The following is a 26,440-nucleotide window of genomic DNA, read 5'->3' on the forward strand; positions in this document are numbered from 1 at the left end:
CAGAAGATCAGGTAGTTGTATCCTTCTCCCTAGCACTTCTTTGGACACTTGATGAACAAACAGCATCGATAATTCTTTCAGAAAGCACCAAACGATGTGACAACATGTACTATGAAGTAAAATAGAGAGCCGGAATTTCAAGAAAATCCAGTAGTAGGTGTTTGAACTCGTGCGTAGACAGATACTTATATATAACTACATACCTATACTATGCCAGCCTGTGATGGAATTCCGGATCCTTCGTTGTACTCACACTGGTAACCCTCTGCAGTCTCTCGTTCAACGGGGTGAAAACACCCCTCTGACGTCACGCGGAGGCCAACTATTGGTTCAAGGGAGGTCCGCCCGCTCGACGCCCACGTGCTTTCCCACCCTTATTTAAACGACCACGCCTCTCCACAATCATCCCCCGCAAGCTCGCGGAAACTGGGTCAGGCCAACCCCAGGCCGAGACACGACAGTGCCAGGCGTCGTCAGTCGCAGTCCCGCGGAAACCACCCCAAAGCCCGTCGTCGAAAACTCGCTCCCTCGTCGCCGTCGCCGTCGACGCACCGATTGAGCCACCCTTAAGATTCCCAGCTGAATCCCAACAAGCCCTATCAAAAAGGTTGAAAAAGGTGAGTTAAAAAAAGTCATCCAAACCCGAAATTTAATATTCATAATTCTCTAGAAGCTCTATTTCTTGACGCATTTAGATAATTTTTTTTTAGAAGAGATCACTATTAGATTCTTAAAAAGCTGACTAGCTTGGATTTTCCAATTATTTCTGCGCAATAATATTTAAACTGATAGCGAATATAAATCGAACTAGACTGCACTTTAAATTTTGAATCTTGCATCTTTGTTTTGGAACATCTTAGTTGACAAAGTTCTTTATATATTGATTAAAGACCATTCTGAAATTGCGTTTCAGCTCAAGGTGGAGGGTGGGGGGAGGGTCGTAACATTTTGTTACGATTTGTTACGGTAGGGGGAGGGGTCCTTCAGTCATGTACGTAATTTTTACAAATTCGCAAAAATTTTCTCCTGAAGATTATCTTTTTAGTTATAAATTTTATGATTTGAGTGGAAATTTAACGATCTCCTAAAAAAACATCATTTTTGGTTGAAAATTAAAGTGTATTGTCAAAAAACATTTTATTGGGTTAGAAATTCAACCCTTTTCGTGGACCATTACTCTTTCGTTTAAAATTTATATTTTTTGCTGATGAAAAATTCACCTCTGTTTTTGAAAATTTGTCTTCTTAATTTAGAAATTCACCTATTTATAAAAAATTTATCTTTCGTGAATAAAAATGCGACTATTAGATTAATAATTCTGCTGCTTTGTGGGAAATTTACTATTTGTTTAAATTTAATGTTTTGATGTTGAAAAGAGAACTGAAATCTTTTCTGGGTAAAAATTAAATTTTTTTTTTAGTTTATCTGTTTTAAAAAAGATTTCATCATTCTTGGATAAAAATGCAACTATTTTGAATAGAATTCAACTATCTTATTAAAAATTCATTCTTTTCAGTTAAAAAAACTCTTTGTTTAAAATTTTTTTTTGTTTTTTAAATAAAAACTCATCGGTTTTAACATAAATATCCTCTTTTTGGATAAAAACTGCAACTTTTTGGTCAAGGATTTAATGATTTTGTTAAAAACTCATCCGTTTTAGTAAAAAATTTATTTGTTTAGAAATGAAAAATAAATTTTTTTGTAGAAACTCATTTCTTGTTTCAAAATTCAAACTTTGTTAGGAAAAAATTATATAAGATTTTCAGTTAAAAATTAATCTCTTTGGTTGAGAGCTTAACTAGTTTAGCAAAAAAGCCTTCTTTTGGTTAAAAATGATTTTTTTAACTAAAATGTAACTTTACCATTTTTCAAAATAGATTTTTTTAGTTCAAAGTTCTTCTTGTTTAGTTGTTGAGAATTCGTCTTTTTGGTTTTTGTTTTTATTATTGAAAATTTATATTGTCAGGTTAAAAATTCAAGTATTTTGTGAAAGGACCATATTTTGTAGGATAAAGTACATTTTTTCGTTTAAAATAAATTATTAATAAATTAATAATCAATTAATAATAAATATATCAACAATTATTGAATTTTGGTTGTTATCTCCAGGCCACATTTCTACCTCCTAATTAAATAAATTTAAACTATTTCGGAATAGAATTGCAACTACGTAATATTGTTAAAAGTAAATAAATTCAGTTGCTTATAAAAAATATATTTAACAAATCTCATATTTTAAGAGTTTTTCAACGAAAAAATATTTTTCGGCAATAAGTTTCCTTGTACGTAAGCTAATATTGATTTTCTGTATAAACCTTATTAAACTGACGATTGTTATAAACTAACTTTTAGGAAAATTTGCAGCTATAACAGATTTTCAAATAAAGTTTCATTTTTCTCCGTAGCAATTCACAATATGTAGAAACTGAAATTTTAATTAACAATACATCAATAAACAATCAATAATTGTTATTTATTACAACAAAAAGTATAAAAAATACTCCAACAGACGATTTTTGATGGATTTCATTCCTATTTTTTATATTATTTGTTATTATTAAAGACGATTATTTATTATTCTTTAATTAAATTATTGAAATATCGATATCAAAATTTTTGCAACATTGAACCTTAAAAAATGACCTTCTATGCAGAAAACTGCAAGCGGTGCAAATTTAGATATTAATTTGTTTATAACAATCGTGAATTTAATTTTTATCCAAATCAAGATTCTATAAAGAAAAATAATAATTTTTCTCTCTTAAAAACCATTTAATTGGAGAAACTGCTTATACTATTTTTTATTATAAACAACAAATATTTATTTTTTACAACGATGAGTTCTTACTATACGCAGATTCAATATTAATTGTTTAAATATTACTTGCACACAAAAAGAAATTCAAAAATCTAAACGGCCGGATTTTGAAGATTATTAAAATTATTATTAGCATGTTTACAGAAAAAATTAGTTTTTGGGGGGTTTTCATCTATTTTGTTAAAAATTCGACTTTTTAAGAAAAAATTAATGTACTTTTTTTAAACTTCATCGTTTTGACTGGATTCAACTATTATGTTGAAAACTTATCCTTTTTATTCCAATTTAACTGAAAGACAATTGATTGTATATTGAAAATTAATTAATTTAATAGTTTTGTAGAAAATTGATCTATTTTGTTAAAAAATGTAAAATTCTATTTTTTTTAAACTTATGCTTTTTTTTAAATTCAACTATTTGGTTGAAAATTCAACTTTTTCTATAAAAAAATTCGAGTATTTGGTTGTTGGTGGAAAATTTAACTGTTTTGTGGAAAACTCATCTATTTTCTTTAAGAATTGTTTTTACAGTTTAAAATTATTCTTCTTTTTTTAAAGTTCATCTCTTTGGCTATGGATTTAATTATTTTGTTACAAATTTTCCTTTTATAATTTAAACAAACTTATACAAAATTCGTTTTTTTTTTTGAAAATTTAATATTTTATTACTGAAAATGTAACTTCCATTTTCACTAGCAAACATTTTTATATTGAACTATTGGATTTAAAATTCAACTATTGTAGTTTAAAATTCAAGTATTTGGTTCTTGATAAAAAATTCAACTGGTTGTGGAAAATTAATGCATTTTGTTAAAAATTTGACTTTTTCGAAATAAAATTAATTTTCTTTTTTGAAAATTCATCTTTTTGACTGTGGATTTAATTATTTTTTATAAATTGTTTTTTTTTATTATTTATTTTATTTATATACAATTAAACTGGCCGAAAATTTCTTTTTCGCATCAAAAATTATTGTTTTAAACTGAAAATGTAACTAATCCATTTTTGGAAAAAAACTTTTGTTTTTAAATTAACCATTTGTTTTGAAATTTTAATATTTTGGTAGAAAATATAACTTTATAGTTTTTTAAAAATTATTTTTGTGAAAATGTTCAACTGTTTGGTTCTAAATTAAATTACTTATTTAATTTAATCTGTTTTTTTGAAAATTTGTCTTTTTTAGGAAAAAATTAATATATTTTTTTCAAAAAGCAGAATTTTGGGTGAGGATTTAACTGTTTTATTAAAAATTCTTTTTTTAGTTGACTTCAACGAGTTGAAAATTCGATGGCTGGTTTTTAGTTACTAAAAATTATATTCTTAATCTAAAATTAATCCATTTAGGTGTAAAATTAAACTATTGTGATAAGCCATTTTTATTAGTCGAAATATTGTTGTTGAAAATTCGTCGTTTTGCATTAAAATTTATACATTCACACATGAAATACGAATTATTGAACCTTTCCTTGTGAATCTTCCTTTTTTATTTCAAAATTTGGACAAAAATATAAGTATTTTGTTGCAAATTCACCTATTTATTTAAACCATCTTTATTTTCGAAAATTCAGCTAACAATAGAATAACTCATTAAAAACAAATATAAATAAATATATTTGAGAATAAGGCAACTAGGGAAAACAAAAATGTTTGTTTTCTTCAAAATTATTTTGATTTTACAATCTTTATCTGATTCAGGCATCATTAAAGCATTATAATGTCCATGTTTCTTTGGTCGCTCTGTCTGCCGTTCGTCGATGTTCCTTAACCGCTTCGCAAAAAATTTAACCTTATTTAAAAATTAAAATTATAAATTTAAAAGTTTAACTAATCCTATAATTCAATTAGAATTAAATTAAATTAAATTAAATTTGTAGGAACTGAGGCGAGGGACACTGCAGAGACATGGACAATGTACAAATGATTGGCACTAAAATCACAGCGATCAAGGAATACTTATATGTAAGACCATTATTCATCTCATCTCACATTTATTATCAAATGTATTTCTTATTTTTCTTAGAGCCTCTTTTTTACTCGGCTTTTTTAAATTTGATAAATATCGTGCTATTTTTTATAAAAAAATTTACAGCAAAGGGGTCTTTTTTCGAATTTCAGAATTTTGCCAGAACACACTCACCAACCAGACTCATGGGTTCCGAAAACCAATACTCCCTCACCAGGGAGCATAGCAATCTCAAATATTCAGGTTAGTACTTTATTATTAACAAAATGCAAGCAAAAAAATATTTTACTTAAATTTAAGAAACAATTTTCCTAACATAATTGTTTACATTTAAGCAAAAATTATTTATAAATTAAGCAAATCATTTTGAATACAAAATAAATTTTCATCAGAATTGAAAAAACAGTTCTTTGAATCAAAAGAATTTTCTGTAAATTACAGAAAGTTGTAGAGTGGGGGGGGGGGTTGTTTTTCATTTAATATGTTTTTTAGAATAATTTGAAAAAAAATAATACACAAGCCTGTTCTTATAAAAAAGCTTTAAATTTCTGAATTTTTCTAGTTTTAATTGTTTAAAAAAGTTTAAATAAAAATAAAATCAATTCGAGTAAAATATTAAATTCTATTAGATGCGCTCTAATTCCCTACCATATCGAGTGATTTTAACTGAATTTTAATTGCATTTTAATTTTGCATTTTAAACAAAAAATATGCATTTTGAATAAAAAAAATGTATGTCAAATTTTGATTTGAAAAAAATTATTTTCAAAAAAAAAGAAAGCGGATTGTAAAACAGATCAGTTAGACCATTAATCCAAAACGTAAAGTTTTAACGAAAATAATGGCTTTTGAACCAAACAGTTAAATAAAAAAATACCAAATAAAAGTTTAATTTTAAAATCGAAGTTGTAAATTGTTATTAAAAAAGTTAACTTGTAATTAAATAGTTATTTTTTCAAACGCATTAATGGAATTTTCAACTATTTTAAGTTAAAAACAAATAATTTCAAACCTAAAATAAAACATATTTTCAGCAAAATACATAAATTCTCAACGAGAAAAGATCAATTTTCAACCAATTACACAAAACTTAAATTTTCAGCGAAGAAAATTAATTGCAACAAACAATAAAAATGATTTTCAAAAAATATTTTAATTTTCAAATCAATATTATAATTTTTGACCAATCGTGATTAATTCCGAACCAAAAATTTAATTTTTAAAAAAATAGCAGGATTTTTTACCAAAATAGATGAATAGTGTAAAAAGATTTGTATTTTCTTCAAAATAACTAAACTTTCAACAGGAGAATGAAATTTCTTACTAATTAGATAAATTTTTAATATTTGTACTTTGGTTTTGAATTAAATAGTTTATTTTTACCAAAATAGTTAAATTTTCAACTGCAAATATAAAATTTTAACTAAAAAGTTATTTTTCAAACAAATAATTTAATTTCTACTAAACTCTCGTATTTTTCAGGTATAAAAGAAGAATGTTCTTTTTTTTAATATAAAATAGTCAAGTTTAACTGAAGAAGATAAATTTTCTAGACAACTCATACATTTTCAACCAAATAACTGGATTAAAAAAAAAGAGAATTATCAAGAAAATCCATTAGTTTTTAACTAAATAGTTCCATTTTCAACTAAAAAGATATATTTCAAAAAGAAAATAGATTTCTAACTAAAAGATATTAACTTTCTTTCTTTGTTCTCTATTTTCAATTTTTCAATAAGAAAATCAAATTATTTTTGAGCTTCTTTTGTGAATTTAGTTTTATGCAGACTAGGTTCATCATAAAGGTCTCTTATTATTATTGAACGTTAATTTTTTTATTAATGGTCCTTTTTAATATTTTTCGTGAGTAATTGATTGAAACAAAAATTCCACTTTTATCACACTGTGCGCATGTCTGACTATGTAATGTATTTTCTACTGTATGTAACTTTAGGTACGTAATTTAGTGTTTCCAGAAATGAAAAGATAAACGGAATAAGACAGTATTTCAAATGTATATTTAAAATGTTCAAATTTATTTATTTATTTTAAGCAAAAGACTTTTCGCCCATAAGAGATGATTTTTTAGCAATATAATTTGATTTTGAACTTCAAAAAAATCATTCTTAGCAAACCAATATCATATTTGACATTCCAACCAAAAGAGATTAAATTTCACTTGAATTTTATATCAATCATTTTAATTTCAAATCGTGTAAAATTTCAGAAAAAACCCCAACTCCATGGCATTATTCAAATTGAATATTATTTACCGCACTTTAATTAAAATCGAACAAAAAGTGGAAAATTACTTAAAAAAGCAATTTTCTAGCATTATTATTAGAGAATATTAATAGTTATAATTATAAATTGTTTGAGCAATTATTTTATGTTAAAATTACTAAAGTCATTAATCACTTTTATTGAAAAGTGGACAAAAACTGGAGAATTATTGAAAAAACTGTGACTTTCTAGCTCTATTTTAAGAGAAAACTTCTAAAAACGATAATAAATTGTGCAAATACTTAATTTGAATATCTAGTTACCAGTAAAAAGTAGTCTCTACTGAATTTTTCATAAAAACTAAAAAATTTTTTAACTAATAAAATAATAACAATCAAGAAAGAAAAATAATTGTATTCAAATTCTTGAATTTTTAGCTAAAAAACTAATTTTCTGTACAACAGTTAAATTTTCAACATTTTAAAATTTGTGTTTATGAAATATTTTATTTTTAAAATGAATATTAATTGTCAGGAAAAATAAAAAATTGTTTGGGAAAAAATTAATTAATTTTTGCAATAAAGTTTTTCAGCAACAGTTTGGTTGAAAATGCAACTATTTGGATGAAAACTCATATTTTAGGGTTAAAAATTTTGCTATTTAGTAGAGAATTAAATTTCCAGTTTTGAAATTTCTTCCTTTCAGGTAAAAAAAATAAAACTGTTTTTCTCGAAAATTAACTCTTTTATCGAAAATTCATATTTTTGGGTTGGAAATTTAATTGTTGTGCAGCAAATTCGTCTCTTCGCTTTAAATATCATTAATTGAAATAAAAATATTTTCTTTTTTTAAATGAACATTCGTTTTTAGGTTGGAAAATTCACTGCACTTGTAGAAAATTGGACTATTTTGATGAAAATTAGTTGTTTATGTTGAAAATTAGTTTTTTTTTACTGAAAAATTAACTTTTTTATCTTTGGTCGGAATTTGATCTTTTCTAGTCGAAAATTTGTCTTATTTGGTAGAACACTAATATTCTTGGTTTGGGACTAATTTTTTTGTTAAAAATATCACCATTCGGTTAAAAATGAAGTTTTTATCAAAAATTAAAATTTGTTGTCGAAAACTCAAATTTCTGGTTGAAAATTTAACAATTTGGATGAAATTATATTTCTTTCATGACCAAAAAAAGTGTTTGATTTAGTTTGATTTTCTTATTGAAAAATTGAGAATGGAGAAAAAATAAAGAAAATTAATATTTTTTAGACAGAAATTTATGTTCTTTTTGAAATATATCTTTTTAGTTGAAAATGGACCTATTTAGTTAAAAACTAATGGATTTTCTTGAAAATTCTTTATTTGTTAAAAATTCGTTAGTTAAGTTGGAAATTCGATCATTTGTCTAGAAAATTCATCAAATTGGTGAAAAATTTAACTGTTTTGTTGCAACATCGCTTTTTGTGTTAAAAATTAGTTTTGTTACTAAAAATTTAACTATGTTATTTTTGGTCAAAAATTAATCTTTTGTAGTTGAAGTTGCGCCTGTTCCGTAGGAAACTAATCTTCTCGGTTTTAATGTATTTTTTTGTGAAAAAATTTTAAAAAGTTGTAAATTCAACTCTTGTACAGTAAATTAGTTTTTTAGATAAAGTTCAACAATTTGAATACAATTATTTTTCTTTCTCGCTTCCAAATTTTTTATTTGTTAAAAATTTTGGAATCACTACTTTGTATTGATAATTAGATATTCACATTAATTCTTTACACAATTTATTATTGTTTTTAGCAATTTTATTTTACAATACTGCTAGAAAGTTTTAGTTTCTTTAAATAATTTTTTACTTTTCAATCAAAGTGATTTAATACCTTAGTAATTTTGACATATAATAATTGTTTAAACAATTTATCATTATTACTATTGATATTCTCTTAGAATAATGCTAGAGAATTGCATTTTTTTTCTCAAAAATTTTCCACTTTTTGTTCCATTTTTGATTAAAGTGCTGTAAATAATTTTAAAAAGTTATCAAAATAAACTGTTTAAACAATTTTTAATTATTGCTAATAATATTCAATTTTGGTAAAGCCAGAAAGTTGCGAAATTGTTTCTAAAATTTTGCAACATGTGTCTGCTATTCACTTGGAGTGACTAGTTAATTCAATTAAACAAAAATAATAATTTAAGAAATATATTATTGTTCATAACTATTTTCTTTTTTATTATTGCTAAATATTTGTGGTTTCTTCAAAAATTCTAAATTTCATCCAGCTTTTAAGTATAATCTAAGTAACAATTCAAAGTTACATAGTTGTTTAAACAATTTGTAATTGTTTATTAGTATTTTATTTTAGACAAGTGCAGAAAAGTTGCGATTTTTTCTGAACTCTAAAAATGTTGGGCCGCTTTTTGCTTATAGTGATGTAAGGTTTAAAACAAGTTAACAAACGTGTTTATTAAAAAAATTATTTATTGTTTATAACCACAATTTCTTTCATTTTCGCGATTATTATTTTATTTATTAGAAATTATAAATTTATTTATTTATTCTTACAAGAGTATGTCCACCACCCTAGTAGATAACCTGTTATAAACAAATTCATTATTCAGGAATTCGTCTGAAAAAAAAACAATTTTAAAAAATTCTAATCATTCAGGAACGTTCAGAAACTTTTTCCCTTTGGAATTTAAAGCACTTTGTGTTTTGTGGGGGTTTATTTTGACAAGAGAGTAGAAGGGTGCATAGTAATCGAGGATTTAGAATTAGACTGAAGAATTTTCACTTGTCGACTGGCTGAGGACAGATTACACACCATAGGAGGTGGAAGGGTTCATCTTTGCTCCGCTATATTTGTATTTTGGCATATGTTGTGGCGCGATAAGGGCTGAATCGTGCCGTCGGATGAATTCCAAATATTCAAAACAGCTAAACCAAACACAAATTTAAAGCTTTGTATTTCTGAAGATATTCCATCCACTGTGTTTATCAATTATTTTTAGCAAATCGACTCTGTTTATTAATTATTATTATTATTATTATTATTATTATTATTATTATTATTATTAAATGGACTTTGTTTATTAATTATTTTTTAAAAAGCGACTCCGTTTATTAAACATTTAAATTAAATTCTTTAATTCTTTACTTTTATTAAACTCTTTTTTAAAATTATATTTAATTAATTGACTTTGTTTATTAATTATTTTTCATAAATCGACTCCAGTTTTAAATAATTAAAAAAATTTTTTGTTAATAAATCGACTCTCTTTATTCATTATTTTTATTAAATTGACAGTGTTTATAAATTATTTTCATTAAATTGGCTCTGTTTATTAATTTTTGTTATTAAATCGGGACGACTGAAAAGTCCCGAAAAATAAAATTCCCAAAACAGTAAAATTCCCGAATAATAAAATTGCCGAAGAATAAAAATACCGATTTGGAAAATTCCCAATGAATAAAATACACGAATAATAAAATTACCGAAAAATAAAAATACAGAATTGGAAAATTGCCGAAAAATAAAATTCGCCAATAATAAAATTGCCGAAAAATAAAAATACCGAATTGGAAAATTCCCGAATAATAAAATTCTCGAATAATAAAATTTTAGAATTATAAAATTCCCGAATTGGAATATTTTCGAATAATCAAATTTACGACAGTTTATAATATTAACGAATTGGAAAATTCCCGAATATTAAAGTTCCCGACAGTTTATAATATTACCGAATTGGAAAATTGCCGAATAATAAAATTCCCGGCAGAAAATTGCCGATTTATAAAATATCCGAATTGGAAAATTCAAAAAAGCGTACAAATGTAAGCAATAATTTTTTCTTTGAAAGAAGAATTTAATTTTGTATCACCTACCAAATTTGTAAAAACATGCGCTTTGAAGAAAAAAAATTATCCCTAAATTTTCTCTGTACCTCACAAAGCTTTTCAAATAATAACTTAATATATGTATGCATGTATATATTAATTTAAAATTTTATCTTTGCGAACGTTTTTGGATTTTTTGAAACACTGTAAACATTAAAAGAAAACTGCGTTACCTAGAAATATTTTATTTAAGTTTATTGCTATTTTAAATTCAAGAAATAAGCTTCGAAATTTTAAATGTTAAAAATAATTTTTGAAACTAATATTTTATTGTTGTATTTGCCATCAATAAAATATATTTAAAAAAATTCTAATTGTTGAAATTCGGGAATTCTCCAATTCGGATATTTTATAAATCGGGAATTTTCTGTCGGGAATTTTATTATTCAGGAATTTTCCAATTCGGTAATATTATAAACTGTCGGGAATTTTATTATTCGGGAATTTTGCAATTCGGGAATTTTATAATTCTGAAATTTTACTATTCGAAAATTTTATTATTCGGGAATTTTCCAATTCGGTATTTTTATTTTTCGGCAATTTTATTATTGGTGAATTTTATTTTTCGGCAATTTTCCAATTCGGTATTTTTATTTTTCGCTAATTTTATTATTCGTGTATTTTATTAATTGGGAATTTTCTAATTCGGGTATTTTACAGTGTCGGGAATTTTATTTTTCCGGATTTTTCAGTCGTCCCATTAAATCTGCTCTCTTTATTCATTATCTTTATTTTTGTTTTTAATAAATTAACAGAAAATAAAACTTTTAACTGAAAAAGATTAATTTTCAACGAAAAATGTAATAGTTACATTTTAAGTCGAAAAACTTAATTTTCAACAAAAAACGATATTCGAAACAAAATACTCAAATTTTTAACAAAAAGGACAAATTTTTAACTGAAATAAACCATTTTTAACCTACGAGTTTTGAACCAAAAAATTATAATTTTAAACAAGGAAGATTATTATCAACCGAAGAATTGCATTTTCTCCCAAAAATAGAATAACTAAATTTTTATGCGAAGAAAATAATTTTCAACCAATAAGATTAAATTTTAGTAAAATATTTTTAATCCTTCACCCAATAATATTAGTGTTTAACCAAAAAGTTTAACTTTGATCCAAACAATATTAAATTTTTACTAAAAGGGACGAATTTTGAAACCGAAGGAAAAATTATTTTATACAGAATAAATTTAATTTCCAACTTATAAAGGATATATTTTTAATCAAAACTGCAACGGATAAAAAATAATTTTCAACAAAACTTTTTTTTTTCAAGTTAAATTTTGAACAAAAAAGTTAATTTTCAACCTATGAGTGTAACTTTTTAATAAATTGCGACATTTTTAAGCAAAAAAAAACCGATTTCCGATAAAAAAGTGGAATTTTCAACTCGAAAATATGAATTTTCAAAAAAGATTCATTTTTAACCAATAGAAACAAAACAGTTTTCAGTAAAATAGTTAAATTTTCAATCTGTTCTGATCTGTTTCTTAATTAAAATAATAAATCTTAGAAAATAAATGAATTTTTAAGAAAAGAATTCTACATTTAACTTAAGACTTAAATTTTCAGATAAAAAAGAATAATTTTTTAGCATATAATTGAGTTTTTAACTAAAACTGATAAATTTCCAATCGAAAATTGATCATTTAAATTATCAGTAAAAAATTAATTTTTAACTGAAAATGAAACGAATGTTCAAAAAAAGTATAGAAATCGTCAACAATATAGCAGAATTATATATAACAAAAAAAAATTAATCACACTGAGAAATGAAACGAATTTTTTCTACAGTACATAAATTGTCATCTAAGTCAATTAGAGAGTTAAATTTTTAACAAAATAATTCAAATTTTAGTAAAGTAGTAAAATTTTTCACCAAAAAGATGACTTTTAACTAAATAGTGGAATTTTTAACCAAATTGTCGAATTTCAGAACAAAACATAATAAACCTTATAAAAAAATTTTTTCAACACAGAGTTGAAATTTCAAGAAAAGAATAAATTATTATAAAAAATTTAAATCGTTGATATTCCAATAAAAAAACACATGTTTGATTTGAAATAAATTAAATTATCAACAAAATAGTTGAATTTTGACCTAGATAGTTAAATTTTCAAACTAAAAAGTTTGATTCTCAACAAAAACGACAAATGTTGAACCAAAGTGATTAATTTTCTACCCAAAAACTAATTTTTAACAAACCTGATGAATTTTCAAATAAAAATTGGAATATTTAAACAACTAGATGAATCTTTAACTCAAATGGTGAATTTGCAACTAAAAATTAAGTTTTATCAAAGAAGGTCAACCGTTAATCAAATAAGTAAAATATGTAACAAAACGGAATAATTTTATAAAAAACAGTTGAATTTTTTAAAACCGAGATATTATCTCTTCACCAAAATTCGAATTTTGCAGTCCAGAAAGAGAAAAAAATTGTATGAAATAAATAAATTTCTAACCAAAAGTTAACCTTTAACAAAACCGTTACAATTTTAACCTAGGGAAAAGATGTTAATATAATTTGAAAAAAATTTATATCAGAAAACCTACAGCAGACAAAAATTTTTCTTCATTTTGTAAAATTTTATTTTTGCACCTTATCTAGTTGTCATTTCCATATTTATCAACTTAATCGTAGATCAAAAACTTTTTGTTCAATAAATGTATCTATTATGAAAATAAAAAATAGAAAGGGAAAAAATTGACCCTAATTCCTGACGGTACTTAAGAAAAAAAGCGTGAAAATGAAACTGTTTGTTTCAATAATCGAGAAGTCGTTCTCAAAGTGGGAAAGAATTTGGCACCGTATGTTGAATTGCCCTGAGCCGTCGGTTAGACAAGGGAAATCCCAGGCTTTTTTCGAGTGGGATTGCGCTAATCTCGCCCCATCGATCTACCGTCCTCAAGCCTGATATCCTCCTTCTTTTATAGTTTTTGTCGGGGAGCAGATAAGCCAAGAATGCTGGAGAACCCTCCTGTGGGTTTTAAGTCCGAAAATGAGAAAAACATTTACTTTCAGACTAAATCCCAAAGCTATTGTTCTTTCTTAAAATAAACCAGTGATATTTCATTGATTTCCAGTGAAATCTCATTATTTTAGATAGCTAGAAGTGTACCACTGAAAATCAGTAGGCTTTCACCGTTCCAATAATGGGAATTTTATCACTGGTTTAATCAGTGATATTCACTGGTTTAATTAGTAAATTTAACTGTTTTATTCAGTGAGATTCACTGGTTACTTGGTATCGGTGGTCCTTTGGTCGTACGCAAAAATTCCTTCTTAAAAAGTTCCTTGTTAAAATAGACCAGTGAAATCTCACTGACTTCCAGTGAAATATCACTGGTTGAAACAGCCAGAAGCCAGATTAAAGTGGTTCATTTAGTGGAATTTTGTTACCGGTTCAATCAGTGACGTTCACTCGTTTAATCTGTGAATTTCACTGGTTTAAGTGATGAATTTTCCTGGTTTAATCAGTAAATTTCACTGTTTGATTCAGTGGAATTCACTGGTTACTAATTATATGTATTTATGTGGTCGTACGCAACAGCTATTGTTGTCTCTTGATATATACCAGTAGAATCTCACTGATTTCCGGTAGAATTTTACTGATTGCAACAGCCCGTAGCGAGATTTAACTGACTCATTCAGTGGAATTTTGTCTTTGGTTTGATCTGTGACGTTTACTAGTTTAGTCAGTGAGGTTCACTGTTTACTCAGTATCTGTAGTCATCTGGTCATACGCAAAAGCTATGGTTCCTTATTAAAACAGACCAATCAATTCTCATTGTATTTCAGTGAAATTTTACTGCTTACCAGCGAAATCTCATGAGTGTAACAGCCATAAGCGAGATATAACTTGTTTATTCCGTATCATTTTGTCACTGGTTCAATCAGTGAAGTTAAGTAGTTTAATTCATTAATTTCACTGGTTTAATCAGTGAATTCCACTGTTTTAGTCAGTGAGATTCACTGATTACTTAGTATATGCAATCTTCTGGTCGTATGCAACAGCTATTGTTTTCTCTTAAAATGTACCAGTGGAATCTCACTGATTTCCAGTAGAATCTTACTAGTTGAAACAGTCAAAGGCAAAATTTAACTCGTTCATTCAGTGGAATTTTGTCACTGGCTTAATCAGTTAAGCTCAATAGCTTAATTCGTGAATTCCACTGGTTTTATAATTAAATTTCACTGTTTTAATTAGTAAGATTCACTAGTTACTTAGTATCGGTAGTCATCTGGTCTTGAGCAAAAGCTATTGTTCCTTCTCAAAATATACCCGTGCAATCTGACTGATTTTCAGTAAAATCTCATTGGTTGAAACAGCTAGAAGCGAGATTTAACTGGTTTATTCAGTGGAATTTTTTCACTGGTTTAATCAGCCAGGTTCACTGCTAAATTAGTACAGCAGTTATATGTTCGTACGCAAAAGCTTTTGCTTTCTCCTAAAATAAACCAATGAAATTTGACTGATTATCAGTTAAGTCTCACTGGTTGACCAGTGATACTTTAAAATACTGATTCAACCAGTGACGATTTCAATGGTTCAGTTTGAGAAGTTGGGTGAAATTACTGAAAATTGTTGACAACTACATTTACTATTATGACAAAGTTAGTTTTCGACAGAAAAAAAAACGAATTTTAAACGAAATAGATACATTCTAAGCCAAATATATGAATCTTTAACCAAAACCATTAATTTTTAATTAAGTAATTCAACTTTTAACCAAGTGATAGAATTTTCAATACACAAATATAAGAAGCAAAAAATGTTATAGTTCATGGGTTAACTAACAAATATTGTAATCTCATATCAATAATAGTTTAATTCTACCAAAAATAACGACATTTTAAGAAAATAGTTTAATCTTAAATTAAGTAGATAAATCTTCAATTAATAAAATGAATTTTTGACAAATTAGTTCAAATTTCAACTAAATAGTTGAATTTTTAATTAAAAAGATTAATTTTCTAATGCAAAAATTAATTTTAAACTAAATAGTATAATTTGAAAGAAATAAGTTTATTTTCAAGAAAGCATTTACATTCTTAACCAAAACTGTCGATTGTTGAACTAGAGTGGAATTTTGAACAACAAAATAAAAAATTAATTACAAAGTTAAAATTTTAACTAATGATTATTGATTTTCAACCAAAAATGAAATAGGTGAATTTTAGTTAAAAAATTTATTTTTAACCCCGAAAACATATTTTTAACTTAATAGTTGAATTTTCAAATAAGCAAAACCAAGCTATAATTTTGAACAAAAAAGTTCGATTTCAAAACAAAAAGGATAAAATTTGTACAAAGCTAATATAAAAAAGGCACCTTCAACTAATTATATGAATTTTTAAAGAAATAGTTCGACTTTTAACCAAAGAGTTGAATTTTTAACCCATTGAGAAAAATTTTCAATAATAAGTTGAATTATTAAACCGAAAATATACATTTTTAATAAATAAGTTAATCTTTAACCAAATATCTGAACTGTTAAATACAAATGATTAATTTTCAACCAAAAATGAAATAGTTACATTTTTACCTTAAAAAAATGATTTTCAACACCAAAATAGAATTTGCAACCAAGCAGATGAATTTTTAACTAATAAAATGAATTTTTAGGAAATCTGTCTAACTTTCAATTAAGCATTTCAATTTTTTATTATTATCTACATTAAAAAACGAACTTTGAAATAAAATAGTATAATTTACATGAAAAAAGAAAATTTGTAACAAAATAGTTGAATCCTCAAAACACCAGTTTAGTTGTTATAAGCAAAAAGGATTAATTTTTAACACAACAGTCGAATTTTTAACAAAAAAGTCATTCCTTTACCGAATAGTGAATTTTTTTTACTAAAAATGATTAATCTTCAATCTGGAAATATGAATTTTTAACAAATAGGTTATAATTGAATTTTTAACTAAAAAATAATTTATTTTTCACCAAAAATGGAATGATTACATTTCTAGCGAAAGAAATTGATTTCCACCTCCCCCCCCCCTCAAATGAATTTCTAGCAAAATAGTTGAATTTTTAAGCAAACAAATAAATTTTCAAATAATAAAATTAATTTTTAGGAAAGTGATTCAATTTTCAAGCAAGTAGTTGAATTTTCAATCAAGAAGAATAATTTTTCACAAATATACATGAATTTGGTACCAAATAGAAGAATTTAGAAAAAAAATCGACTAATTTAAACAAAAATGCGGAATAGTTAAATGAAAAAATAATCATTTTTAAACAAAAAAAAACTTGGGGAAAAATCTATTGAAATTGTATTGAATTTGTTATAAACAAATAAGTGAATAAAAATGGTCTTGTGTGGATAAGCGGTGATTTTTCAGTTGATTCGAACTAAATTTGAACAATTTATGGACGAAAAGAGTTTTTTAGTTGAATTAGTAAATGTTAATAAATAATTTATCATTTTGAAAGCAATTTTTATAAACAAAAAATCGTATCAGGTATTTTTGATTGAATACAGTTTTTCCTATGGAATCGATCACATATTACTTGGAAATAAAATTGTAATATTAGCACACTAAATGAAAATTAATAATTGTTTAATTCACTGTAATTAACAAATGCAATATTTGTCTTTTTTTGGAGGTACAAACTTGACTTTTTCGATGCAAATACTTGTAAATAACTAACTTCTAAATTATTAAAAACATTTTGATGACATTCAACAATTTATTATTTTAAACAACAATTGTTTAAACAAATATTGATCATTGTATGCATTTATGAATAAAATACCGCTTATTTCACGGAGTTTACAAGCCAGTTATTTAGCGCCGATTTTTTGCTATTAATCGATCAAATTTAATAATCATTCAAACAAACTTAAATAACAAATGCATTATTTAGTTATTTTTTAAGAATTAAACTTGTTTTTTTTTGTGTAATCAACTTTTGATAACACTCCATAATTATTTTTATTGCTTGATGATTTTTTTTAAATTATGGAGGTAAAATAAAAACATTTTGATGACATTAATCAATTTATTATTGTAAACAACAATTGTTCAAACAAATATTTATCATTGTATGCATTTATGAATAAAATACCGCTCATTTCACGGAGTTAGAAGCCAGTTATTTAGCGCCGATTTTTTGCTATTAATCGATCAAATTTAATAATTATTTAAACAAACTTGAATAACAAATGCATTATTTAGTTATTTTTTAACAATTAAACTTGTTTTTTTTCGTGTTATCAACTTTTGACAACACACCAAACAATTTTTTATAGTTCGGCAACGATCCATAATTATTTTTATTTGCTTGATGATTTTTTTAAATTATGGAGGTAAAATAAAAACATTTTGAAGTTGTTGTAAAAATTTGTTAGTTTGGAGGAAAAATATACTTTCATTGCGAATGGAATTTTTATTAAATAATTTAAAATATTGAAAATTGAATATTTTGGTTTCATTGTTCTGTATTTTGTGGTTTTATATTTTTAGGTATAAAAACAGATAATAAGAATTAGCTAATTGAATGATAAAATAAAACAATAAAAAAAATAATAAAGTGAAATAATTTTTTATTAATAAATATAAAAAATTTTAATAAGAGGCCATCACAACTTGGATGTGGGTCGTATTAAAGCATCACTATTAGTGTGGCAGTTTGGCAGTTTGGCGCCAGCTGCGTTCAAGACCCTAGCTCTAGGCCTGCTTTTAATCAAAGCTCCTTCACAGGGGTTGTACGATGCGAATTAGTTCCTTCGCTTTACAGGCGGTGTTATAAGGGTAATTTATAGACGCAAAATAAATTTTCGTGTAGGGCATCACATTTTTTAAACAGTCCAAAACATTTTGTGTTGTCCAAATTTAAAAGTACTCAGACAATTTTAAAGTATTAAAAAGAAATTTCAAAGTTCTTTATTGCAAGCTTTCTTTACATTTAATTGCAAAACTATTTGTTTAAAATAAATTGAAAAACATCAATTTTCACTCAAGAATGGAATAGTTAAAATTCCATTTAAGAAAAAACTAATTTAAAACAAAAATTAAAAACAAATCCTTAACCGGTTGAATATAACAAAAGAGACGAATTTTCGATAAAATAGTTAAATTTTCAATTAGATAGTTTAATTTTTAAGTCAGTAGTTTAATTATCAACTAAGAATAAGAATTTTCAAAAAGGTAGTTTTTAATCAAACCGTTTAACTTTCTACCAAAGTGTTGATTTTTCAAGTTCAAAAGAAACATTTTTTACAAAACAGTTAAATTTTCGACCCAAGAATTTGAATATTCAACAAGAAAGTTAATTTACAATCAAATAGTCCAATTTAAACTAAAAAGATTTTTCAACCGAAATTGTTCAATCCTAAACCAAAACAAATTATTTTTAAATAAGCAGTTCCATTTTGAACTAAAAAGGATGAATTTTTAATAAAGAAAATTAATTTTTACCAAAAAGGATGATTTTTTACAAAATGCATAAATTTTGTACCAAAAATTGGTATATTTTTAGTTATGAAAATTATTTCTCAATAGAAGTAAATGAATTCCCCGCTAAATAGTTGTATTTTCATCTTAAATTATGAATCTTCATACCGAAAAATTAATTTTCAAGAAAAGAATCAAATATTCAAATAGTCAGTGAGTTTTCAAACAAGAAAGTTTTTTTGTCAAGAAGATATTTTTTCTACAATAAAAGAGGAAAGAAGATTATTTCTCCGCAACAAAAATTCTCAGCTGAATAGTTGAATTTTTAACGAAAGAGATTCATGAATCTTAAAAGCAACATGAATTTTAAAGAAAATATTAAAAAATTTAACCAAAGAATTGTATTTTTATCCAAAACGTAGATTTTTATAATTATATTATAGGTGAAATTCAGACTAAGAATATAATAGTTAAATTTCCAGTTAAAGAATTAAATTTCAATTTTCAGTTCCAAAATTTATTTTTCAGCAAAACACAAAATTATCATAATAACAATTTTGAATAAATAGTTCAATTTCCAACGTAAGAAATGTATTTTCAACAAAAAATATAAATTTTGAACAACAATAGTTAAATTTTCAATCCAAAAAGACATTAAAAAAAACAGTTGAATTATCATCCAGAATTTTGAAACTTTTCCAGTAACATTCTTAATAAAAAAATACTAATTTTCAACTTACAATATTAATTTTAAACCAAACATAAAATTTGTACATTTTCTTCGAGGAAAATTAATTATCAACGACAAAAAAACAAAGCATTCAATTTACAACCACAAAAGTAGATTTTTCAATCAAGAAGATATTTTTTCTAGTAAAAAGATGAATTATCAAGAAAATATATCAATTTTAAAACAGAAAAGATTGATTTTCTACTTACGATATAAATTCTAAACCAAAAATGGAATTGGAGCGTTTTCAGTAAAAAAATTAATTCTTAACACAAAAAAAGAATTTATACCCAAAAAATACATTTCGTTTAAAAAGATATTTTTCCACAAAGAAAGATAATATATCTATCAAAAAAATAAATGAATCACGTTAATTTACCAATAGAAAAGATTAATTTTCAATCTGCCAGAAAGATTTCAACCAAAGCGTTACATTTTCAAAGAAAAATTTCAATTTTTAATGCATGAGTTAATTTTTCATCCAAAAATACGAATTCTCTCTAAAACAGTTGAATTTGCAACCCTCAAATATAAATCTAAAGAAAAGAAATTTTTAAGAAAATATTTCAACATTCAACCAAAAAGTCTATTTTTTATTCATGAATATATTTAAAAAAAGAATTATTAACAAAATACAAGTATTTTTAACTAAAAAATTGATTTTCAAATTCAGAAGATATTTTGTCTACAAAAGAAGATGAATTTTAAGTTACAAGAGACACAGTTTCAATAAAAAATGGAATAACTTATTTTTCAGTTCAAACATTTATTTTCTACCAAAACTAAAACGAAACTTCTACAAAATATTAAAGTTCTTAACCAAATAGTATAACTCTGAAACAAACGAGATTAATTCCGAAACAAAAATATAAATTAATATACTGCAAAAAAGTCTCTCCCACGTGGACGTTTGGCCAGGGGAGAGGAAAACTGCAAAAACCACGTTCAGAGTTCAGATGGAGAAAGGATCTACACAAAAAATGTGCGTGGTAAATAATTTAAAAGATTTTAGACCCAAAAGTTATCCTTTATTTGTTAAAATCCCCTTGCAACTTGAAAATTTAAAACAATGAAATGGTTGTGAAAAGCTTTGGAATAAAAGCGTGAGAGGGAGCAAAGCTGTTTGCTTAAAAGTTGGCATAATAGAAAAAGCAGTGAGTAAGGAAGGTGGAAGCAATGCTGGCTTATTCTCAGGATACTTTATGATCACCCCACAAAAGAGACAGTTCAATCCGGCAGAGATTTTCTCATTCTGTCTCTCCTCGTTTGTCTTTCCTGACTATCTTCATGATAACAGATGACTTTATTTTACTGGCTTTAAAATGTCAGAAGAAAGAAAAATAAATATTTCAATGAACTTCTTTAAAAGGCGAAATTTTTATTCCGCAGAAGACATAAAAGCCAATTTTAAGAAATTATTTTTCTCACGATTTAAGAACTTCAGGCTAATTGGCGGATAGCTGTATACCGTCCAAGCGCATCATAGCGCGGTACTCCGCCTAAATAGGACGTGGGGCGGTATGTAATTTAGACATAGAAATATTTATGGTATCATATTTACACGCCTTCATTTCATACCGCTTCACGTCGTATTTAGGCGCTAAGCCACGCTACGTCGTATTTGGGCGGTGTACACCTCCCCGTCGTGGTCGGTCGCTGCACAGCTTCAAGTCCTCTTTAGGAGGATAGGACCGGAAGCTCTACGTCAATTAAACGGAACGGAGTACATTGCCTAAATCTGATGCATCGCGGTACACCGCCTGAATACGACGTGTAGCGGTATGAAATGGAGGCGTCAAAATATTAATAGTATCATATTTCGACGCCTTAATGTCATACTATTCTACGTCGTATTTAGGCGGTGTACCGCGCTATATCGTTTTGGGCAGTGTCCATCTCTCCATCGTGGTCGGTTTCTGTACAGATTTATGTCCTCTTCAGGAGGATAGGACCTGGAGCTGTAAATCAATTAAACGGAACGGATATCTGTACACCGGCTACATGTGATGTGGCGCGATACACCGCTTAAATAAGACGTGGAGCAGTATGAAATAGAGGCGTCAAAATATGAATGGAAATCATTTCAAACAGCTCCACGTCGTATTTAGGTGGTGTACAGCACTATGCCTTTTTGGGCGGTGTACAGCCCTCCATAGCGGTCGGTCGCTGTACAGCTCCATGTCCTGTTTATGATCACAGGACCTACGCGGTACCTCTGGTTTACAACACTATTTACACTATTTTTTCTAAAGAAAAGATTAATTTTCTACCAAAAAGAAAAGGTTTTAACAAATTAAATAACTTTTTAATAAATAATTTTAACAATTAATGTAATGCTGGTCCAAATTTCATTTAATAAATTTGTAGTTTATATTTTCTTAATTTCTTAAATGCTTTAACCAAACAATGGAATTTTAAATTTAAAAAAGATTAATTTTTAACAAAAAGTGGAGAGTTACTTTTTTATTCAGAAAAATTTATTTTTAATTCAAAAACAAATTTTTTACAAACAGTTTTATTTTGTATCAAATAGTTAAATTTTCAACCCGAGAATATGAATTTTTAACAAAAAAGATACTTTTCAACCTATCACTTGAATTTTAAACAAAATAGGTTCATTTACCTTAAAAAATTAAATTGTTAACAAGTCGAATTTTCAAGTGAAATTATAAATCTTCTAGCAAAAAAAATAATTTTAAAAAAGAAGATGAGCTATTAATTAAGGGATTAAAAATTCAACCTCAAGGGAAAAAAATTTCAACGAAAACTGTAAAAGTTGACATTTCCATATAAATATCCAACTAAATAATTTCAAAAATGGATGAAAGAGAATTAATTTTCACACCAAAAATTAAATAGTTCCATTTTCGGTTAAAAAGATCATGAAAGAAAAATGCATTTTCAATAAAATTGTTAATTTTTCAAGTCAAGAGATACATTCGAATTTAAGTGAAGAATATTTTATTGGAATAGTTAAATTTTGAATGAAAAAATAATGTCTTAACCAAACAGAAACCGAATTTTGCAAAAAGTAATTGAATTTTCAGCCAAACAAATGAATTTTATATATAATATAATAATTAAATTTAGTCAAAAAATTTAGTATAAAAAAATACAAATATATAATAATGTAGCTTAATGCTTGACCGAAAAAATTGATTTTTAATCAAGAGGATACATTTTCAATGAAAAAGTTGCCTCTACATCCCTGAAATATTTCTTTGTCAAAGAATGGCATATTTAAAGTTTCAGTTTAGAAATAAGTTGTCAAAAAAATTTAATTTCAACAGAACAGTAAAATTGTCAACTAAAATGATAAATCTTTAATAGCAAAAATTAGTTTTTAATGATGTACATGACATTCGAACCTAGAAGTTCAATTTAACGGTTTTAAAAATTATTCTTATTACTATATTATTTTACATAATTATTTTTATTTGAAGTAACTGTTGCTTAACCTTTTTTGAAAAATGAAATTGACTGAAACTCTTGAATCAGAAAATAACGTGTTAAAGTAAAATGGCTGTTTTTTTCGGAATTACATAATTCTTTAGTTAAATCAAATATGTTTGATTTAACCAAATTTTGTATTGTCCATATAATAACAATATTATATGGCTGGCCCAACTAAATTTTGTTGTTGTTTTATCTAATTTTTAGCGGTTGGAGCTTTTTGTTATTGAAACAAAAATTAATTGGCTTCATCAAACCTGTTTCTGAAAAAAACAAAATTGGTTTGATTTATCCATGTATGCTAGAAAAAAATGATTTTGTAACAATTATAATTTTAACCCCCCTGCGGAAGATGTCATCGCCATTTAGAAATATCAGCGTACAAGTTTAACAATTTTTATTAATAAGAATTTCGATGTTAAGGTAATAAGTTGAAAAAATAATTTGTAGAGGTTAAAAAATATCTGCCTGAGCCAGGATTTGGCCCGCGAACGCCGCTATCTATGAGTGGAGCGTTAACCAATCACGTAATTGGTTACTTCAATAGTTGTCTACTGTATATCGTATTATCTACTGTAGGATTGTAGGCAGTAAAATTATACAGTAAAATTTATAATAATAAAAATATTTTTGTATAGTCAAAAATTCAATTATTTTTTTGAAAAGTGAGCAATTTTCTCAGTCATGCTTTTTGGTTGTGTATCAATTTTTTCACTGAAAATTCAATTATTACATTCTCAGTCAAACATTTATCTTCTTTAGCTTTAATTTTATCAATTTGAATGAAAATGTATTTATTCTGGTGTATAATTTTTCTTCCTTGTTAAAAATTCATCATTTTGGTTGAAAATTTTATTATTCTATGAAAAAATTTAATATTTTCTCAAAAATTCAAGAATTTTCCCAAGTTCATCTTCTTTGTTTGGAAATTGAACTGATTTGTTGGACATTCGTGTTTTTAGATAGAAATATTTTTATTTGTTGAAAAATTCAACCACTTGGTTTAAAATAAACTATTTTTGTCGAAAATTCCTTTTTTTTAAAGATAATAATTTTATTTTCACATCTATCTTTTCAGTTGTAAATTGATTTTTTAACTGAAAATTTATCTTTTTCATTTTTGGTCAAATATTTATCTTCTTTTGTTAAAATATAATTATTTTTGTTTGAAAATTCAATGATTTTCTTAAAGTCGTCTTTTTTAGTTGAAAATTTTTCTTTTTGGTTAAAAATATGATTTTTTAAAAAATTATATTATTGTGTTGAAAATTGAATTATTTTCGTTTGAAAATTCAATAATTTTTGTCTTTTTTAATTGAAAATTGCTCCTTTTAGTCAGAAATATAATTTCGTTGAAAGTTTGTAATCTTATTTTGTTAATGATTTAATTTTTTGTTTGAAAATTCAAGAATCTTCCTGGAAACGTCTTTTTTCGTTGGAAATTCGTCTTTTTGGTTAGAAATTTGTATCATTTTGGTTGAAAGTTTTCTTATTTTGCTAAATTTTTTTTTTCAATTCAATAATTTTCTTCCAGTTGACTTTTTGGTTATAAATATAACTGTTTTCTTGAAAATTCTATATTTCATTCCAAATATTTTTATTTGATTAAAATTTTAAGCTTTAATTTCAACTATTTTGGTAAAAAATTAATTTTTTAATAGACTTATTAGTTAATTTAAAACTTCATCTGATTTATTGTAATTTTTTATATTGAAACCTTTACTATTTCATTTTTGGTTAAATATATATATTTTTTTAGTTTGAAATTCAACTATTTTGTCAAAAACTGATGTATTTTGTTTAAGATTCATCTCATCTGGTAAGAAATTAATTTTGTTGGTCATAAATTTATCTTTTTAATGATAAATTAAATTATTTTGTGGCAAATTTAATTATTTTGTTCATAATTGAAAAATTTTGGTAAAACATTTAACAAATATTCAAGTCAAATATGTGTATTATTTAGTTTTAATTTCCGTGATTTGGTTAAAAAATGTTGTGTCTTGGTTCGAAATTAATCTTTTTGGTTAAAACTGCACCTGTTTGGTTAAAAATGAATAACCTGTTGTAGTTGGCGATTCAACTTTTTATAGAAATTTTTTTTTTGTTTAAATTAATTTTTTACGGCCAAATAGAACTATTCCATTTTTAGGTAGAAATTAACCTTTTTTGTTCTAAGATTGATAGGTTTGATAAATTTCTTTAAGAAGAAGTTCAATCTTTTCAGATCATTTAGCTCCACGCGAGGACCTATATAACCATGCGAGTGATGTAAGATATTTATTTCGAAATCAGTTTTCTTAGGAGAGTTTAGCAGAGTCTAATAAGTAAATCTTGATATTTATAATATCCTTGGTCGTGTAAATATAAGACACATGAAAACATAAGTAGCAGTCATGCTTGGCTGTAAATGGTAATCTCCTATGGCGTGAAGTTTGAAAAAATCACAAGGAGTGTTAGACTTGTTTTTACACAGAGATCAGGCTTTGCAAAACATTAAGGCTTCATGTGAGTACCTGTCGAGTCCTCCGAGTGATGTACGATATATTGTTCAAAGTCAGTATTTTATGAGAATTTAGGGCCCCAGAAATGTGAGTCCTAATAAAATTCTTATAGCGACATTCATACAGAGGAAGAGTCCAACCACTGACGAATTAAGAGGAATAAGATGCTTTTATCCCACCAAACAAGTGAGAGTGTGTTATTATAGGTCTATACTTTCAATTGTTTGATGAGGTGAAATCATTCTGATATCATCGAAGCTGTGGAGATCGGAAGGAACAAGGACACTCCGGATCTGAAGTTCTGTTCATCAATGTAAGATCGAATATATATGTGTTTTGAATAAATTTAATAATAATTATTATTATTATTTAAGCAAATTTAATCGTTTCGTTCCGTATGAAAAAATCTTCGTGTGCTGAATTAGTCCTAACCAGACCGTATGGTTT

The 26,440-nt window shown here is 25.8% G+C and overlaps 1 protein-coding gene across 2 annotated transcripts in view; it reads left to right on the forward strand.

Moving 5' to 3' along the window:
• The first annotated feature begins 501 nt into the window (after positions 1 to 501).
• The window catches only part of LOC117167204 (glutamate decarboxylase), a 710,722-nt gene continuing 684,783 nt past the window's right edge, over positions 502 to 26,440 (forward strand). The window contains exons 1-3 of one of the 2 annotated variants that reach the window (XM_033351946.1): positions 502 to 616; positions 4,690 to 4,776; positions 4,933 to 5,023. In XM_033351946.1, coding sequence (XP_033207837.1) covers positions 4,720 to 4,776; positions 4,933 to 5,023 — 148 coding nt within the window. In that variant the 5' untranslated portion in view covers positions 502 to 616; positions 4,690 to 4,719. Of the gene's footprint in view, positions 617 to 4,689; positions 4,777 to 4,930; positions 5,024 to 26,440 lie in introns of both variants that reach the window. The other variant, XM_033351947.1, reaches the window with a different exon arrangement.

The sequence above is a fragment of the Belonocnema kinseyi genome, chromosome 2, assembly GCF_010883055.1.
Source record: "Belonocnema kinseyi isolate 2016_QV_RU_SX_M_011 chromosome 2, B_treatae_v1, whole genome shotgun sequence".
In the NCBI taxonomy this organism is placed as follows: Eukaryota; Metazoa; Arthropoda; class Insecta; order Hymenoptera; family Cynipidae; genus Belonocnema; species Belonocnema kinseyi.